General features: G+C 42.7%; 1 protein-coding gene across 1 annotated transcript in view; it reads left to right on the top strand.

Moving 5' to 3' along the window:
- Nucleotides 1-20183, top strand: part of LOC138949198 (patatin-like phospholipase domain-containing protein 7) — a 99283-nt gene extending 79100 nt beyond the window's left edge. The window contains exons 31-33 of the mRNA XM_070320977.1: nucleotides 6458-6554; nucleotides 15189-15481; nucleotides 19224-20183. Coding sequence (XP_070177078.1) covers nucleotides 6458-6554; nucleotides 15189-15481; nucleotides 19224-19322 — 489 coding nt within the window. The 3' untranslated portion in view covers nucleotides 19323-20183. The remainder of the gene's footprint in view (nucleotides 1-6457; nucleotides 6555-15188; nucleotides 15482-19223) is intronic.
- Nucleotides 20184-20968: the final 785 nt, after the last annotated feature.

Here is a 20968-nt window from a genome sequence, read left to right as displayed (position 1 = left end):
AGTTTTAATTTAAGAAAAATAATTGTTCACATTTTCACATGTAAAAAAAACACACACAAAAACAACAGCCATCCGTGTCATGCATACAAGTAATTGAAGAAATTGTTAAAACCAATTGTGCTATGATTCAAAACCAAATTAGCAACACCAAAATCTGTTGGTTTTGCAAGCAGTTAAAAAAAAATTAGTTTTGTAAAAAAAACACTGCAAAACTGCAAAAATAAGTAAAAACTGAAAATTTCAAAAAGTTTCAAAAAAAGTAAATAAGTACAGTTTTAAATTTCCTGCTGTTCCGATCTTTAGAACAATTGATAGTACACTTCACATTTTCAAATCAGAGCAGGTATTTCTGTTGGTAAAGAGGAATCTATTTCACTCACTTTTTTTTTTAACATGAAATTCTAGATGAATTTTTGTTAAATTTCTTTGAAGGTTTTAGATCACAGTCTTAGATTGCATACAGGATGTGATGATGTACAAAAATTAAATGAAAACATTTATTTGCAGTGATATGCAAGTATTTTACTGTGATTTATCTTGCAGTCCTTTTCATGTCTTATTGAGTCAAGTGAGGACTTTCATACATTCCAAGGTGAGGCGAAGTGAGTGATAGCTGGTGATAGAGTGTTTCTGAGGCAACACAACTGTCTGGAATCCTTCATTCAGAAGTCAAGCCTAGTGCAGTGTTGTTACTGAAGTGAGTGATAGCTGGTGATAGAGTGTTTCTCAACACATGCAGCTGTCTGGAATCCTTCATTCAGAAGTCAAACCTAGTGCAGTGTTGTTACTGAAGTGAGTGATAGCTGGTGATAGAGTGTTTCTCAACACAACTGTCTGAAATCCTTCATTCAGAAGTGAAGCCTAGTGCAGTGTTGTTACTGAAGTGAGTGATAGCTGGTGATAGAGTGTTTCTCAACACAGCTGTCTGAAATCCTTCATTCAGAAGTCAAGCCTAGTGCAGTGTTGTTACTGAAGTGGCCTGGGTGGCCGAGTGGTAACGCACTTGCGCTCGGAAGCGAGAGGTTGCGAGTTCGACCCTGGGTCAGGGCGTTAGCAATTTTCTCCCCCCTTTCCTAACCTAGGTGGTGGGTTCAAGTGCTAGTCTTTCGGATGAGACGAAAAACCGAGGTCCCTTTGTGTACACTACATTGGGGTGTGCACGTTAAAGATCCCACGATTGACAAAAGGGTCTTTCCTGGCAAAATTGTATAGGCATAGATAAAAATGTCCACCAAAATACCCGTGTGACTTGGAATAATAGGCCGTGAAAAGTAGGATATGCGCCGAAATGGCTGCGATCTGTTGGGCGATGTGAATGCGTGATGTATTGTGTTAAAAAAAATCCATCTCACACGGCATAAATAAATCCCTGCGCCTTGAATATGTGCGCGATATAAATTACATAAAAATTAAAATAAATAAAAAAAATAAATCCCTGCGCTTAGAACTGTACCCATGGAATACGCGCGATATAAGCCTCATATTGATTGATTGAAGTGAGTGATAGCTGGTGATAGAGTGTTTCTGAGGCAACACAACTGTCTGGAATCCTTCATTCAGAAGTCAAGCCTAGTGCAGTGTTGTTACTGAAGTGAGTGATAGCTGGTGATAGAGTGTTTCTCAACACATGCAGCTGTCTGGAATCCTTCATTCAGAAGTCAAACCTAGTGCAGTGTTGTTACTGAAGTGAGTGATAGCTGGTGATAGAGTGTTTCTCAACACAGCTGTCTGAAATCCTTCATTCAGAAGTCAAGCCTAGTGCAGTGTTGTTACTGAAGTGAGTGATAGCTGATGATACATACATTCCAAGGTGAGGCGAAGTGAGTGATAGCTGGTGATAGAGTGTTTCTGAGTTGTTTTTTGAGTCACTTGAGAAAAAGTGACTCTATGTAATCGGTCAGTGTTAGTCTGTCCGGCCGGCCGTCCGGCCGGCCGTCCGTCCGTAGACACCACCTTAACGTTGGTCTTTTCTCGGAAACTATCAAAGCGATCGGGCTCATATTTTGTTTAGTCGTGACCTCCAATGACCTCTACACTTTAACGATGGTTTCGTTGACCTTTGACCTTTTTCAAGGTCACAGGTCAGCGTCAAAGGAAAAATTAGACATTTTATATCTTTGACAAAGTTCATCGGATGTGATTGAAACTTTGTAGGATTATTCTTTACATCAAAGTATTTACATCTGTAGCCTTTTACGAACGTTATCAGAAAAACAAGGGAGATAACTAGCCTTTTCTGTTCGGCAACACACAACTTAACGTTGGGCTTTTCTCGGAAACTATAAAAGTGACCGGGCTCAAATTTTATGTGAACGTGACTCATTGTGTTGTGAATAGCAATTTCTTCCTGTCCATCTGATGCCTCATATAATATTCAGAACTGCGAAAGTGACTCGATCGAGCGTTTGCTCTTCTTGTTTAAATATTGAACTGCGAGCGAAAGCGAGCTGTTCACTATTTGAAAAAGCAACGAGTGTAAATCTGGTACGAAACAGCAAGCCATGTAGTATTCTGTTTTTCCTACATACTGTACTTACGTGTATTTTACTAAAAATGTCCTGCAGTCGAGGCAGCTAAATTGAAGACGCTAATGTTTTGGAACCTCGATCTCTTCTAAAGCCTCGTACAATCTGTTACGTCAAAGTAAAGAAACGTCACTCTGAAAGTGTGGCGTGACGTGTTAGTTCTAAAAATTCACCGAGGGTAATTAGCGAGCGCAATTTTGTTCTTTCTATAATGATGTTTGTCTCGGTGACTTCGGCATCATAAGCAGTGGAAAAACAGGTCCCTGCCAGACTTACTTGACATGACCTCATTTACATGATATACACACGTGTGATTTGAACGATTATTATCTCACGGGTGTCTCTCTCACGTATGTAGGACTAGAATGAATACCCGCTTCGCCGGGTAGCCGGCTTCGCCGGGAAGAAGTACTTAGAGCCGTACGCCGGCTTCGCCGGGTCCGAACAATGGACCCGCCAAGCTTAGGTCCCTCCCAGATTCGTGGAATGGGAACAGCACGAAAATGATTCAGTGGCCATAATGCCATTCCTGACCATATCGAGTCCCATCCTTGTCGACGAATGTAACCGTGTTAATCACCTTTGGAGGCGAACTCCACTCAAACAGGACTGAGCAAGTTATGGCTTCTCAAAGGAAGGCCCGTACATAAAATTACACAAAAGCCGCCAGACCACATCACAAACAGAACTGAACAATGCACAGGTGTTGCTTACATAGAGACACACACACTCACACACACACAGACAAAAACACAGAGAAGCCGTATCTATAGAGAGATAGATGACAGTGTATTTTTCGCGTGGCTATAAATTGATTCGACCTTTGCACTTTTACAGTGAGGATAATTTACGGGTCCAATTTACGTTCTGTACACTGCGTTGACCTTCTAAAAATAGAAACAGTAACAGAACGCCGGGAATATCCGAAGACGCTCCACTCACACAAAAGTGCACCAAACGAAGGAAGGGAGGTAAACGCTGAAAACCTGGAGAAGATGAGAAGATAAGGAAGAGTTACTTATAATGGTGAAATGAACACAAAACCCAAAATTAGTTCAGCGCTGCGCGCTGAGAGCACGTGTTGAAATATCTGATCGATGATATTGTGTCCGGGGTGTAGCTGAATACGGTGTCCAAATTTGAAAAAGATCCACCGAGAAGTTTGGCGTTGTGATGTGGTGTAGCGGCTATGGTGTGTCGGTATGGGGGCCCGGGTAGCTGAGATGGAACCAAAATAGCTGAGGTGGAACCAAAATCGGTTCCGCGCTGCGCGCTGAGAGCACGTGTTGAAATATCTCATCGATGAGGTTGTTACCGGGGTCTCTCTGAATAAGCCCACCAAATTTGAAGCAGATCCATCGAGAACCTTGGCCGCGCATCGCGCACAGACAGATACACAGACAGACACACAGACACTAGTCGTATATATATATAGATAAAGAGTGTTTCTCAACACAGCTGTCTGAAATCCTTCATTCAGAAGTCAAGCCTAGTGCAGTGTTGTTACTGAAGTGAGTGATAGCTGGTGATAGAGTGTTTCTCAACACAGCTGTCTGGAATCCTTCATTCAGAAGTCAAGCCTAGTGCAGTGTTGTTACTGAAGTGAGTGATAGCTGGTGATATGTTGTGGTGTGTTGTGGTGAGGTGTACCCTGCATCACGTTATGTGGCAAGCAATGCTGAAGGAACAGGCTTTGCAAGCCTTGCTGTCAATGTGCCACTAACTGCATTTATGATTGTGTAATGGGTCTGTGTTTGTGCTTAATCAATGCTGTTTGTTCAACCTGGTCATCTGTACTTACTACACCTTGCATTGTCACTTCTGTTTTCCTCAGCACACGTAGCTTTCAAGTCAATGTAATGTGCAAGCTGCTGCTAGCTAGACTATTTCCTTAGCACTTGGTAGTTTTCAAGTCAATATTATGTATACTGTAATGCCATTGCTAGACTTTTTCCATGCAAACTTTTGTCACTTGACAGGATGAGTTTTTTGTTATGAACTATACATTTTATCAGCTGATTTCTCAAACAAGGTAGCTTGGTTGTGCATTTTCACTGCGAACTTATTGGTACAGATTCCTTTTCAAGCTTGTCGATGCTGCGTTTTCAATCATTACATTTTGATGACTCATGTTCAGGTGTCTTTTTCTTGATTGACAAATGAAAGCTTAACATGCCTTGGGCATCATTATGTTTCTTTTCATCCATGATGCTTTTAATTCGTCTGTGTCAATATCGCTGTTATCTTGATTATTTGTCATTTGTATAGCAATGCTAGTGAAATGTACAGCAATACTTGCTGGGTGCATGTGACTCACTCAATGACTGGTGTTGGCTTCATGTAGTCACTGCGTTTTCTGCTGTGTCATCACTTTTCTTTTCTGTCAATGACATGACTGCTAAGCTGTGTACTTATCCTTTTGTCAGTTTGTATATGTGTAGCAGAAGTAGTAACCATTCCAGGTTATTTGCTATTTCCCCATTGTGTATCGATGTATGCATGCATAAAAGTACCCCATTATGTTTTGATTGGATGGGGTCTATTGAATACTACTCACATGGTCAATGATAAATTGTTTCTTTTTACCAAATTTGCTGACATGAGTGTAGACAGTAGGGTTTTTGAGTCACTTGAGAAAAAGTGACTCTATGTAATCGGTCAGTCTGTCCGGCCGGCCGTCCGGCCGGCCGTAGACACCACCTTAACGTTGGACTTTTCTCGGAAACTATCAAAGCGATCGGGCTCATATTTTGTTTAGTCGTGACCTCCAATGACCTCTACACTTTAACGATGGTTTCGTTGACCTTTGACCTTTTTCAAGGTCACAGGTCAGCGTCAAAGGAAAAATTAGACATTTTATATCTTTGACAAAGTTCATCGGATGTGATTGAAACTTTGTAAGATTATTCTTTACATCAAAGTATTTACATCTGTAGCCTTTTACGAACGTTATCAGAAAAACAAGGGAGATAACTAGCCTTTTCTGTTCGGCAACACACAACTTAACGTTGGGCTTTTCTCGGAAACTATAAAAGTGACCGGGCTCAAATTTTATGTGAACGTGACTCATTGTGTTGTGAATAGCAATTTCTTCCTGTCCATCTGATGCCTCATATAATATTCAGAACTGCGAAAGTGACTCGATCGAGCGTTTGCTCTTCTTGTTTTAGAAGGGAATTCTCCTGAACCCTTTGATGACTCATTTATATTGTTCTGAGTTTCAATATTCTGTTATTTGTGATATCAAATATTAGCTGGTGATGTTTAACTACATGTGGATACAGGTGCAGGCTGGACCACTGCAGTGTTCTGTATTTGTGACTGTACCAGTGTCTACTTCCAGGAGAAAACAATCAAAAGGCCATGACTGTAAAATTAAGTTACGTATGGTCACAGAAACATTCTATTTGTCAGAAAATATCAAATGAGATATTTGACATCTGATCTTAATTCAGCATTCCCTATAGTTAACTTAATCAGATCTTCTATATTCTACCAAATAAATCAAAGTTCTTCAAATTAAAATTGTAAAATGCAAGGTTTCTGAGTGATTTACTCCGTTTTGAAAAAGCATGGTAAATACATCAGAATATGTGAAGAAACAACTGTCAAACTGAGGACTGATGGAACAAACATGACCTTCATTCTATTTCCAAATTTGGTGTGTTTGTGTGTGTGTGTGTGTGTGTGTGTGTGTGTGTGTGAGAGAGAGAGTAAGCAAGAGTATGCAATAGCTTGAGTCAAAACCCATTTATTTTTTCCCAAACCTGGAAGTGCTACATTATTATTGAATACTTGGTTTAAGCTGTGAACTGTTCAGTGTAACCTCTTATTTCATTCATTCATTCGCTTAATACAGTATTGCCTAATTTGTCAGCAGTGCATTAGGTGCATATCGGTAATGCAATGTGTGTGTTTGTGTGTGGCAACAGACGGGCACCCCAGTCATGGCCTACTTCACAGACCTGGCAGAGCTGGTGTCCAGGATCGACAAGCCCCAGTCCCACTTCTACCTGGACGACAGTGAAGGTCAGTTGTCTCCCCTCTCAAGCTTTGACCCCTTTTATCTCCACTTTTAGCATCAAGTTTTTTTTTTAAAGGTCATCTGTGTGTTGTGTATACTATGCCTTCCTAACCTAAGGTATCAAGAAAGAATGAAGAGAAGAAATGGTCTCTTAAAAAAAACAGTAGCTCATTTTGTGTTTTGTTTCTTTCTTTCCGGATCACAGTCTTAGAAATTAGCAGTTTTAGGCTGTCTGGTGGGGCGTAGACAAAACAGTTAACGTTGAGGTTTACTTGGATGTTTTTTTTTAAGTTAGAGCCAAACAATATCCTCACCTGAATGAAACACAGTGACTGAAACAATATCCTATATGCACACAGTGACTGAAACAATATCCTATAAGCACACAGTGACTGAAACAATACCCGGTATGCACACAGTGACTGAAACAATATCCTATAAGCACACAGTGACTGAAACAATACCCTGTATGCACACAGTGACTGAAACAATATCCTATACACTGGAGTCCGGGTACAACGAATCTCAAGGGAGATACATTTTAGTTCGTTATATCAGCAATTCGCTGTAGAGTTTTCAACCCTAAATGGCCTTAAGAAAAGTTTTCCCACTTACCTTCAAATGATCGTCCCATCGATCTTTCCTTGGAGAGTACAATCTCTGCATGTTTTCAACAGCTTCATGATATAATCCATAGAGAGAGGCATAGTTCAAATGTTCACTTTACTGTCACAATTTTAGAAGTAAAATTTAAAAAGTCGTGTAAAAGCATGTACATGTACATTTTGATCAATCTCCGATCAATCTCCGATTTCATGTTTGACATTGTCGATGGTGTCCACCAGTTCTGGTGCATGTACTACCCTGGCCAAGTTTCCTCTCAAGACATCAAAGAGACCGCCCCATAGGTTAAACTCCCCATAGGTTAAACTCGGTCACTGACCCGGGTGCAGGAAGTGTTTCCTCTCTCATATGAAAGGGGAACCACCTCTCATAGCTAAAACTGGGTCAATGACCCCTGGGAAGAAGGTCAGTGTCTATAAACAAGGCCACCCAGCTATCACAATGGACCTGCCTTTGATCTCGTGCACACGCAGATCGTTGTAGCCTTGTGGCCTGGGGCGATGAAAACGTGTTTGTTAAAAGAGGGGTTCGTTATGCAAATGAGTTCAAAAGGTTCGATGTAGCCGTAAAGTAACAAGCAAAAGGTTTGATGTAGCCGTAAAGTAACAAGTAAGAAATAGAAGGCTGTCTGCCGGGAAATCAATGGCGGTTAGTTATAAGAGGGATTTCGTTATACCCAGGTTCGTTATAGCTGGATTCCACTGTATATACACAGTGACTGAAACAATATACTATATGCACACAGTGACTGAAACAATATCCTTTGTCATCATTTTCACGAGTTTTCATTCACAAACACCTGGGAAATAAATCTCATGTTCCCCATGCAATAAATCGAGGTGGTGAATGGGTTTGAGCTTTCAGGTGAAACGTGGATTGTCAAAGTAAAAGCCAATCAGGCTGATTGTTTGATGTGTGGAACCATCGCGGCTTTGGATTTGTGTTTCCGAGGACAACGATTGTAAGCATTCACTCTCAAAGACCCAATCAATGTTGATAATTACCGCGGCGACTCATGGTCAATTTGCAACTTATCTCTGTAATCGCAAAATCCACAACGAAAAGTCATAAACACTTAAAAAGAAAAGAAATATGCTCAACACTTACTGAACTCACATGTATGATCGCAGCTCTGTACATTTTCAGACTGGAAGAAAAGCGTCAACAAGCTACGTTTTGACGTCACATACAAGGTTGACGTGTTATCTCGAGCTACTGTGACGATGCTTTGTGGCCCGGAGTTGGATTTTAAAAATTCGTCTCCCTGTGGGTTATTGTGCATTTTGTTGCACAACCAAAATGATGACAAAAACGATGTTTGGTGGCTTGTCGTCAGACCAGCATTTTGTTGTTGGTCCTCGGGGAGCATATCGCCTTTTGTCTCATATTTATCAACCGCGGCCTTCGGCATTGGTCGATAAAGATGAAACAAAAGACGATATGGTCCCCTTGGCCCAACAAAAAAGCTGGTCTGTCAACAAGCCACCAAACATCTTATAATATGCACACAGTGACTGAAACAATGTCCTTTATACACACAGTGACTGAAACAATATCCTTTATGCACACAGTGACTGAAACAATATCCTAAAATTATGCACACAGTGACTGAAACAATATCCCATATACACACAGTGACTGAAACAATATCCTTTAAGCTCACAGTGACTGAAACAATATCCTTTATGCACACAGTGACTGAAACAATATCCCATATACACACAGTGACTGAAACAATATCCTTTAAGCACACAGTGACTGAAACAATATCCTTTATGCACACAGTGACTGAAACAATATCCTTTAAGCACACAGTGACTGAAACAATATCCTATATACACACAGTGACTGAAACAATATCCTTTAAGCACACAGTGACTGAAACAATATCCTATATATACACAGTGACTGAAACAATATCCTATATGCACACAGTGACTGAAACAACATCATATATGCACACAGTGACTGAAACAATATCCTATATGCACACAGTGACAGAAACAATATCCTTTATGCACACAGTGACTGAAACAATATCCTAAAATTATGCACACAGTGACTGAAACAATATCCCATATACACACAGTGACTGAAACAATATCCTTTATGCACACAGTGACTGAAACAACATCCTTTAAGCACACAGTGACTGAAACAATATCCTATATGCATACAGTGACTCAGAAACAATATCCTTTATGCACACAGTGACTGAAACAATATCCTAAAATTATGCTCACAGTGACGGAAACAATATCCTATATACACACAGTGACTGAAACAATATCCTTTATGCACACAGTGACTGAAACAATATCCTTTAAGCACACAGTGACTGAAACAATATCCTATATACACACAGTGACTGAAACAATATCCTTTAAGCACACAGTGACTGAAACAATATCCTATATATACACAGTGACTGAAACAATATCCTATATGCACACAGTGACTGAAACAATATCCTATATGCACCCAGTGACTGAAAAAGTATACTAAATGCACACAGTGACAGAAACAATATCCTTTATACACAGTGACTGAAACAATATCCTTTATACACAGTGACTAAAACAATATCCTTTATGCACACAGTGACTGAAACAATATCCTTTATGCACACAGTGACTGAAACAATATCCCATATACACACAGTAACTGAAACAATATCTTTTATACACACAGTGACTGAAACAATATCCTTTAAGCACACAGTGACTGAAACAATATTTTATATACACATAGTGACTGAAACAATATCCCATATACAGTGGAGTCCAGCTATAACGAACCTGGGTATAACGAAATCCCGCTTTTAACGAACTGCCATTGATTTCCCGGCAGACAGCCTTCTATTTCTTACTTGTTACTTTCCGGCTACAACGAACCTTTTGAACTCATTTGCATAACGAACCCCTCTTATAACAAACACGTTTTCATCGCCCCAGAGCCGTTTTGTCTCTAAAAGTCACAAGGCTACAACGAACTGATGTCAATAATTGTCTCCAAAGACAAAAATACACAAAAATACACAAACACAAGTAAAAGTATACCGGTAACAAACGGTCGAAGAATGAAAATAAGCCGCACATCAAAGGAAGAATACAGAGTGGAAATATGTGTGCTCTGTGTGTGCGGCGAGATCAAAGGCAGGTCCCTTGTGATGCCTTGTTTATAGACACTGACCTTCTTCCCAGGGGTCAATGACCCAGTTTTAGCTATGAGAGGTGGTTCCCCTGTCATATCTGAGAGAGGAAACACTTCCTGCACCGGGGTCAGTGACAGAGTTTAACCTATGGGGCGGTCTCTTTGATGTCTTGAGAGGAAACATGGCCAGGGTAGTACCTAGTAGCTGAAACATGCATTATCACAAGTTGTTTGACTGGTACTCAGGCGGTCTCTTTGATTTTTTTTGTATTTTGATACACTCGAGGAAAAAAGTCGCGCCTTATGACCCGGAAAATACGGTACATGCTTTTACACGACTTTTTAAATTTTATTTCTAAAATTATAGTAAAGTGAACATTTGAACTATGCCTCTCTATGGATTATATTGTGAAGCTGTTGAAAACATGCAGAGATTGTACTCTCCAAGAAAAGATCGATGGGACGATCATTTGAAGGTGAGTGGGAAAACTTGTCTTGAGGCCGTTTAGGGTTGAAAACTCTACAGCGAATTTCTGATATAACGAACTAAAATGTATCTCTCTTGAGATTCGTTGTACCCGGACTCCATTGTACACATAGTGACTGAAACAATACCCCACAGACACATAGTGACTGAAACAATATCCCATATACACATAGTGACTGAAACAATATCCCATATACACATAGTGACTGAAACAATATCCTATATCAGGGATGGCCAAATCGTCCGCCCGGTCACCAGGGACGAGTAAAAAATCCTCCGGGCTACTAGAAACCGTCTTGCAGCTTGCCCGAGTGGCCAGTGAAAATTCTGGTCAAGTACAAAACTTGTGGTTGCACTATTGGCTTTCAAAGTCATATACGCACTGCAGATGAGCAACTTGCATGAAGAACATTGCAAAATAGTGAGACAAGGCTAGGAAAGCCTATTCATCGCTGACCACATTTTATTGTTTGTCATATCACCGCTTTTTTAATTGTGCAAAGAAATGTGACAGTCATAATTTTTGTTGTTTAGTATATATACTGGGCTAGCGAAATTTCTGGCGGGCTACTGACTTTCATGAAGTTACTCGCCCGGCTGGCGAGTTAATTGTTATTTGGCCATCCCTGTATATACACATAGTGACTGAAACAATATCCCATATACACACAGTGACTGAAACAATATCCTATATGTAAACAGTGACTGAAACAATATCCTATTTATACACAGTGACTGAAACAATCTATATATATATACGGCTTGTGTCTGTCTGTGTGTCTGTGTGTGTGTTCGCGATGCACGGCCAAAGTTCTCGATGGATCTGCTTCAAATTTGGTGGGCATATTCAGGTAGACCCCGGACACAACCTGGTCGATGAGAATTTTCAACACATGCTCTCAACCGATTTTGGTTTTTCTGTTCATCTTCCCAGATCCATTCCCACTAACTCTTCCTTATCTTCTCCGGTGTTTTGCGTTTATCTCCCTTCCTTCGTGTGACGTCAATCCATATTCCCGTTACTATTTTTAGAAGGTCACTGTCCACAACGCTCAATCCATATTCCCGTTACTATTTTTAGAAGGTCACTGTCCACAACGCTTTCATCCCGGCAAAGCCGGGTATTACTCTTCCTTATCTTCTCCAGTGTTTTGCGCGTTTATCTCCCTTCCTTCGTACGGTTGCCGGCGTACACCCGGCAAAGCCGGGTCCCCCCGGTGAAGCCGGGTATTCGGCTCTACTTCTTCCCGGCGAAGCCGTACCCGGCGAAGCGGGTATTCATCTAGTATCCTATATGCACACAGTGACTGAAACAATATCCTATATGCACACTGTGACTGAAACAATATCCTATATATACACAGTGACTGAAACAATATCCTATATACACAGTGACTGAAACAATATCCTATATATACACACTGACTGAAACAATATCCTATATACACAGTGACTGAAACAATATATATACACAGTGACTGAAACAATATCCTATATACACACAGTGACTGAAACAATATCTATATCTGTATACGGCTTGTGTGTGTCTGTCTGTCACTTCGCGATGCACGGCCAAAGTTCTCGATGGATCTGCTTCACATTTGGTGGGCATATTCAGGTAGACCCTGCACACAATCTGGTCGATGAAAATGTTCAACACGTGCTCTCAGCGCGCAGCGCTGAACCGATTTTGGTTTTTCTGTACATCTATTCCCAGTAAATCTTCCTTATCTTCTCCAGTGTTTTGCGCGTTTATCTCCCTTCCTTTGTGTGGCGTCAATCGCGTACGGTGCCAGGTACCCGGCAAAGCCGGGTATTCGGCTCTACTTCTTCCCGGCCAAGCCGGATATTCATCTTGTCCTATATATACACTCTTCAAAAAAAGTTAAAGGATCGGTTGAAAAAACGGATCTAATTATAAAAAATTGCCAAAAAATTAAACATCGACATAATAATTAAAAGATTAATGTGTTTGAATTAACAAATGAACAATGAGTCTTGACCTAGAATTTTCTTTGGCAGGCAGAGTTTTTTCCCTTTGTGGGACTTCTCAAAAGCTTCTGCATTTTGGAAGAAAAAGGGTGTTTTTTATAGCCCCATGAAATTTGCGGAACGCATGCCAGGGCAAAAGGTTGTGATGCACGTGCTACAACAGGGTCCTGGCTATGAACATCGCTCACCAGCTTGTGTTTAAAGGTGGACACGCTGACACAAATATGCACATGTTGATGCCCCCACAAAGAAAACTGAGCGATTTGGATAGAGGAAGGGCAATAGGATGGCTACAAGACAGTGTTGCTGCCAGGCAAGTGGCCCAGAGGCTTGCAGTGGCTCCCTCTGTCATCATCAGACTAAAACAGAGATTCCACGCAACTGGAAGAGTGCAGGAGCGACAACGTTCTGGTCGGCCCAGAGTCACCACACAAAGAGAGGATCGCTTCATTCAGAGGCAGGCCATGCAACAAAGAATGGCTACGGCAAACAACATTAGGCAACGCCTACAAGCTACCACCAACACTGTTGTTAGTGGTCAGACGATCCGAAACCGCTTCCACAACTTTGGCTTGCGTGCAAGGCGTCCAAGTCCGAGGAACAACCCTGACTGCTAATCACCGAGCAGCTCGCCGAGCCTGGTGCACTCAACATGTGAGGTGGCAACGTCAGCAGTGGGCTCAGGTGTTGTTTACAGATGAGTCCCGCTTTTGCTTGGAACCTGCTGATGGTCGCATCCGAGTGTGGAGGCGTCGCGGAGAGCACTTTGCAGAAGGCGCTGTTCTGGAACGACAGCGTTTTGGCGGAGGCTCTGTGATGGTCTGGGGAGGAATCAGCACACGTCTAAGGACACCTCTGTACCATGTAGTGGGCAACTTGACCGGTGTCCGCTACCAGATTGAGATCCTGCAACCCCTGGTCGTTCCAGCCCTCCAAGCGATCGGCCCTCGTGCGATTCTTCAGGATGACAACGCACCTCCCCATCGCTCTGCAGCTGTAAACACCTTCATCCAGCAGGCCAGGGTCAACAGGATGCTGTGGCCAGCCAACAGCCCGGATCTGAACCCCATAGAGCACATGTGGGACGAGCTTTGTCGTCGGGTACAGCAACATCACCCTCCTCCTGCCAATCTGGGTCAACTGCTGCAATGGCTCCAGCAGGAGTGGAATGGAGTTCCCAGAGCATTCATATGCAACCTGATCCATTCCATGCGCCAACGATGTGTTGAATGCCTGGCACACAACGGGGGGCACACGCGTTATTGACACTGATTCACATTGTTGTAAATTCCATTTTCGAGGGTTGTTACGTTTGACACACTCTAGCTAAATTGTCGCTGCCGCATTTGATCTTTGCTTTGTTTGTCATTACTCCTTGGTTGTTCAATTATATAATTTTTAAAAAATGAAAGAATTCGGTCTTGTCCGTTTTGTGTGGCGTGCTTGTAAAAAAAGTGATCCTTAACTTTTTTTGAAGAGTGTACACAGTGACTGAAACAATATAAGATGTTTGATGGGTTGTTGACAGACCAGCTTTTTCTCGGTCCGAGGGGGAGCATATTGTCTTTTGTTTCATATTTACTGACCAAGGCCGAAGGCCGCGGTCAATGAATATGAAACAAAAGTCGATATGCCCCCCGAGGACCGACAAAAAAGCCGGTCTAACAACAAACCACTAAACATCATTTTCGTCATCATTTTGGTAGCGCGAAAATAAGTGCAAAATCAACACAAGGAGGTATGCTTTGAAACGCGAGTTCTGTTATTATCATACATGTTTGGGGGCCCCAGCACGTTGTTACAGTCAAAGCTCGCGTGTGAAAGCAACTGTCTGTGATTTGAGTCTGTAAAATGTTTGTCAGGTTTGTGGATGCGAAGTTCTGTAGGTTCCGACTACAGAACGTCTTTGCCGGTAATCGAAACAGATACACGCACTCCATGACTTTGTGAGAAGTTAAAACATATTGCTAGGTTTCATTTGTTTGCGATAAAGTATGAATTAATTACCTTTAATGAAGTAGTTTTGTTTTTTGTTTACTTTTCTGTTTGCCATTTCGTTTTTATAACTTTGGGAAGCAGTGTCGTCTGTCTGTCCAGGTCTGGGGAAACGCCAATGAAAAGGGCCGATTATAATCCCCGTGCGTTTCGATTGGGTTTGCGATATGTTTTGTCTTCTTACAGAGTCATGGAGTGCGTGTATCTGTGTTTCGATACACAGACGTTCGGAGAAACACGAACGTCAAGTTCAAGTAAAACGATCCCTGACACACACATTTTGACCCGTGCACAAGACGCTGTATCGACGCTATATATATGCATACTGTGACTGAAACAATATCCTATATGCACACAGTGACTGAAACAATATCCTATATATACACAGTGACGGATGAGGACGGGGCTGGTCCAGAGGACGACGAGTACATGTACGACGATGACATCATCTTGGAGGAGGAAACAGATGAGATGGATGATGACGATGACGACGACAAAGAACACTTCCCAGAGAGTGAGAAGGTGTACCAGATCGAGTCGGCACCCGCTATCAGCACCATGGACAACTATGCCACCACCAGTGAGGATGAGAGCGGGGAGGGGGGGCTTTCAGAGAGCCAGTCCACGTCAGAGCCCGCACAACTCGGGGGAGCCACAACCCTGGCCAGCCAGAAATCCCCCGTAAGATATTAGCAAGTTGTCATGCTACAGCGGAACCCCTCTTTCAAGACCCCCATTTACCGTAAAGACCTAACACCCACCCTTTGGAGACCCCCGTAAAGACCTAACATCCACCCTTTGGAGACCCCCGTAAAGACCTAACACCCACCCTTTGGAAACCCCCGTAAAGACCTAACACCCACCCTTTGGAGACCCCCGTGAAGACCTAACACCCACCCTTTGGAGACCCCCGTTTAAAGACCTAACACCCAGCCTTTGGAGACCCCCGTAAAATAATAATAATAATAATAATAAATAACTTTTCTATGGCGCGAGTCACATCAATTGGCTCCAGGCGCTTCAGGAGACCCCCGTAAAGACCTAACACCCACCCTTTGGAGACCCCCGTAAGATATTAGCAAGTTGTCATGCTACAGCGGAACCCCTCTTTCAAGACCCCCATTTAAAGACCTAACACCCACCCTTTGGAGACCCCCGTAAAGACCTAACATCCACCCTTTGGAGACCCCCGTAAAGACCTAACACCCACCCTTTGGAGACCCCCGTTTAAAGACCTAACACCCACACTTTGGAGACCCCCGTGAAGACCTAACACCCACCCTTTGGAGACCCCCGTTTAAAGACCTAACACCCAGCCTTTGGAGACCCCCGTAAAATAATAATAATAATAATAATAAATAACTTTTCTATAGCGCGAGTCATATCAATTGGCTCCAGGCGCTTCAGGAGACCCCCGTAAAGACCTAACACCCACCCTTTGGAGACCCCCGTAAGATATTAGCAAGTTGTCATGCTACAGCGGAACCCCTCTTTCAAGACCCCCATTTAAAGACCTAACACCCACCCTTTGGAGACCCCCGTAAAGACCTAACATCCACCCTTTGGAAACCCCTGTAAAGACCTAACACCCACCCTTTGGAGACCCCCGTAAAGACCTAACACCCACCCTTTGGAGACCCCCGTTTAAAGACCTAACACCCACCCTTTGGAGACCCCCGTTTAATGACCTTAACACCCACCCTTTGGAGACCTCCGTTTAATGACCTAACACCCACCCTTTGGAGACCCCCGTTTAATGACCTAACACCCACCCTTTGGAGACCCCTGTTTAATGACCTAACACCCACCCCATGGAGACCCCCGTAAAGACCTAACACCCACCCTTTGGAGACCCCCGCTTAATGACCTAACACCCACCCCATGGAGACCCCCGTAAAGACCTAACACCCACCCTTTGGAGACCCCCGCTTAATGACCTAACACCCACCCTTAGGAGACCCCCGTAAAGACCTAACACCCACCCCATGGAGACCCCCGTAAAGACCTAACACCCACCCTTTGGAGACCCCCGCTTAATGACCTAACACCCACCCCATGGAGACCCCCGTAAAGACCTAACACCCACCCTTTGGAGACCCCCGTAAAGACCTAACACCCACCCTTTGGAGACCCCCGTAAAGACCTAACACCCACCCTTTGGAGACCCCCGTAAAGACCTAACACCCACCCTTTGGAGACCCCCGTAAAGACCTAACACCCACCCTTTGGAGACCCCCGTAAAGACCTAACACCCACCCTTTGGAGACCCCCATTTAAAGACCTAACACCCACCCTTTGGAGACCCCCGTTTAATGACCTAACACCCACCCTTTGGAGACCTTTTTTCTGATCCATTTTCTCTTCATAATGACTGTAAATATACTGATCCATTTTAAGACTCCCTCTCTTTTAAGAACTGATTTTCTCATATTTGTTTAAGGTTACAGAGGGGGTTCCACTGTTTTTTCCACTGTTGGTAATAACTTTGTTAGCATTAAATCCAGTGTGGCAAAAGTCTATGGTGAGATGGCAGGGTGTGGTCATGTTATCTATGGTGAGATGACAGTGATGGTAGGGTGTGGTCATGTTATTAATGGTAAGATGACAGTGATGGTAGGGTGTGGTCATGTTATCTATGGTGAGATGACAGTGATGGTAGGGTGTGGTCATGTTATCTATGGTAAGATGACAGTGATGATAGGGTGTGGTCATGTTATCTATGGTAAGATGACATTGATGGCAGGGTTTGGTCATGTTATCTATTGTGAGATGACAGTGATGGTAGGGTGTGGTCATGTTATCTATGGTAAGATGACAGTGATGGCAGGGTGTGGTCATGTTATCTATGGTAAGATGACAGTGATGGCAGGGTGTGGTGGGTGTGGTCATGTTATGTATGGTGAGATGACAGTGATGGCAGGGTGTGGTCATGTTATCTATGGTGAGATGACAGTGATGGCAGGGTGTGGTCATGTTATCTATGGTAAGATGACAGTGATGGTAGGGTGTGGACATGTTATCTATGGTAAGATGACAGTGATGGCAGGGTGTGGTCATGTTATCTATGGTAAGATGACAGTGATGGTAGGGTGTGGTCATGTTATCTATGGTAAGATGACAGTGATGGCAGGGTGTGGTCATGTTATCTATGGTAAGATGACAGTGATGGCAGGGTGTGGTCATGTTATCTATGGTGAGATGACAGTGATGGTAGGGTGTGGTCATGTTATCTATGGTAAGATGACAGTGATGGCAGGGTGTGGTCATGTTATCTATGGTAAGATGACAGTGATGGCAGGGTGTGGTCACGTTATCTATGGTAAGATGACAGTGATGGCAGGGTGTGGTCATGTTATCTATGGTAAGATGACAGTGATGGCAGGGTGTGGTCATGTTATCTATGGTAAGATGACAGTGATGGCAGGGTGTGGTCATGTTATCTATGGTGAGATGACAGTGATGGTAGGGTGTGGTCATGTTATCTTGGCTTGATCAGATAAACCTAATATCCTGGCAGCAGTACATATTCTTGGTTCTCTTACTGTAATCCCGCCCATTGTTGTTGGATTGGATTGGATAAGATTTACAGTCCAGTGAGGTTACCCTCATGGAAATTCGGGCTGCTTTCTCCCTGGGGAAAGCGAGCTGCCATACAATACGGCGCTACCCATATTTTTTTTTTCTTTTCCTGCATGCGTGTATTCATGTTTCCTGAGACTTAATGCCGTGTGAGATGGAATTTTTACTTTATTCCAAGTCCCACGGGTATTTTATGGACTGCTCCTTGAGTGTCTCAATTTGTATCAACACCATTTGCTTACTCTTTCCGTACAATTGTAGCAAGCAAGATGACGATAAAGAGGCACAGGAACTTTTATTTTATTTTTATGAATACCACAATTCTTGCAGTGTCAGGTATGATGAATAAAAACTTTTAATGATTGAAAAACAACAACAAAAATACCACAGCAACAGAATAATTGCTCCGTCAGATTATTTCAGTAGTATAATGTTTCTTCACCTTTTATTGTAAAACCTTTTTGAGAAGCCATTAGCGTTCTTTAAAACTCTTCTTCCATCAAATCCAAAAACAAAGAGACTGCCAACGTTCCAAAATTCAGAATAAAAAAACAAGAAAGGTAGGTTGTTGGAACGTTTGTTATTGACAAAACAATACATTCACAGATATTCACACAAAATTTGTTTGTCTGTTCACTTAAAAGACCGTTGGGTCGAAATATCTGTGAATGTATTGTTTTGTCAATAACAAACGTTCCAACAACCTACCTTTCTTGTTTTTTTATTCTTCTTCCATCAACAAATGTCATGAGTGCATTTTGTCACTGTAAACACAAATAGCACCTGCCCAATAGTCTGCTTGTTGTTCTGAACCCTGTGCATCAGGCTTTCCTTTCTTTTTCAGCCCACAAAACTGGTGCATCGCAAAACCAAGAAGTCCCATAAATCCAAGGCCAAGTCACCAGGGGTGACGGGGAGCAAATCTTTTACTAAACAACAGTGAAGCTTTGACATCTGCTGCTGTCAGTGGTTGTCACTACGTACATTGTACCACACAGTGGGGAGTAGTATTCTCTCTTTTCACTGGTGGCTCCACAACAATTTTGAGTGTTTTAGAGTGGAGAGCAAGGATAGACGTTTTGTCTGCCTGTGTGTGTGTGTGTGTGTGTATACGTGCTATTGTGTTTTTGTTTTATGAACTAGGAATTGTAAGTTTTGGTGACTGAATTGAGAGATGCAAGCTGCAGTCTTAGTCCTACAATTTCTGACTGTTTCTGGAACTTGTATACTCAGGTTCACAGGTTTCCTGTGTTTACGTTTTTTTTAAGCCCTTTTTGCAGGCAAGGAAACAGAAGGAGTATTTTATCAGGAAAAATTAGTGTGCAGTGTGTTTCTGACATGAATTATGACAGCTGTTGTGGATGTTGATGCAGTCACTGTTAAGGCATATGCTTACTCTTCATTTGTCTGTTTTGCATATGTTCATGAGCATGTGATCGCAGTGGTAGTTTGAGGCCGGTGATTGTAATGTTGCTTTCAAAAGACAGTTGTAATGCATGTACTGAAAGTCTCTCTCACGGCAAAAAGACAGTTGTAATGCATGTACTGAAAGTCTCTCTCGCGGCAAAAAGACAGTTGTAATGCATGTACTGAAAGTCTCTCTCACGGCAAAAAGAAAGCAAGTCCTAAAAGGGTGGTGTGAAAGAAGATGCTTAGTGTTTGTTTGAAGATGAATGATGTGTCTGTGGTGATGCGACAGCTGTGCCCCAATGATTATTGTGTACAGGACTTATTATAGAGCTGATCTGACTCTCCTTATGTGTTGCATGAACATGATGTTTGTTCTTTAACTTTAAAACAAGAGGCGAAGCCTTCAAGGCTCACGTAAGAAATCGACAAACAGTAACACAAACTCAACCACTCCGTCACACACACACACACACACACACACACACACACACACACACACACACACACACACACACACACACACACACACACACACACACACACACACACACACACACACACACACACACACACACACACACACACACACACACACACACACACACACACACACACACACACACACACACACACACACACACACACACACACACACACACACACACACACACACACACACACACACACACACACACACACACACACACACACACACACACACACACACACACACACACACACACACACACACACACACACACACACACACACACACACACACACACACACACACACACACACACACACACACACACACACACACACACACACACACACACACACACACACACACACACACACACACACACACACACACACACACACACACACACACACACACACACACACACACACACACACACACACACACACACACACACACACACACACACACACACACACACACACACACACACACACACACACACACACACACACACACACACACACACACACACACACACACACACACACACACACACACACACACACACACACACACACACACACACACACACACACACACACACACACACACACACACACACACACACACACACACACACACACACACACACACACACACACACACACACACACACACACACACACACACAC

This window comes from Littorina saxatilis, linkage group LG15 (assembly GCF_037325665.1).
Source record: "Littorina saxatilis isolate snail1 linkage group LG15, US_GU_Lsax_2.0, whole genome shotgun sequence".
In the NCBI taxonomy this organism is placed as follows: domain Eukaryota; kingdom Metazoa; phylum Mollusca; class Gastropoda; order Littorinimorpha; family Littorinidae; genus Littorina; species Littorina saxatilis.
The sequence above is the reverse complement of the archived record's forward strand: the minus strand, read 5'-3'. Positions and strand labels throughout refer to the sequence as shown.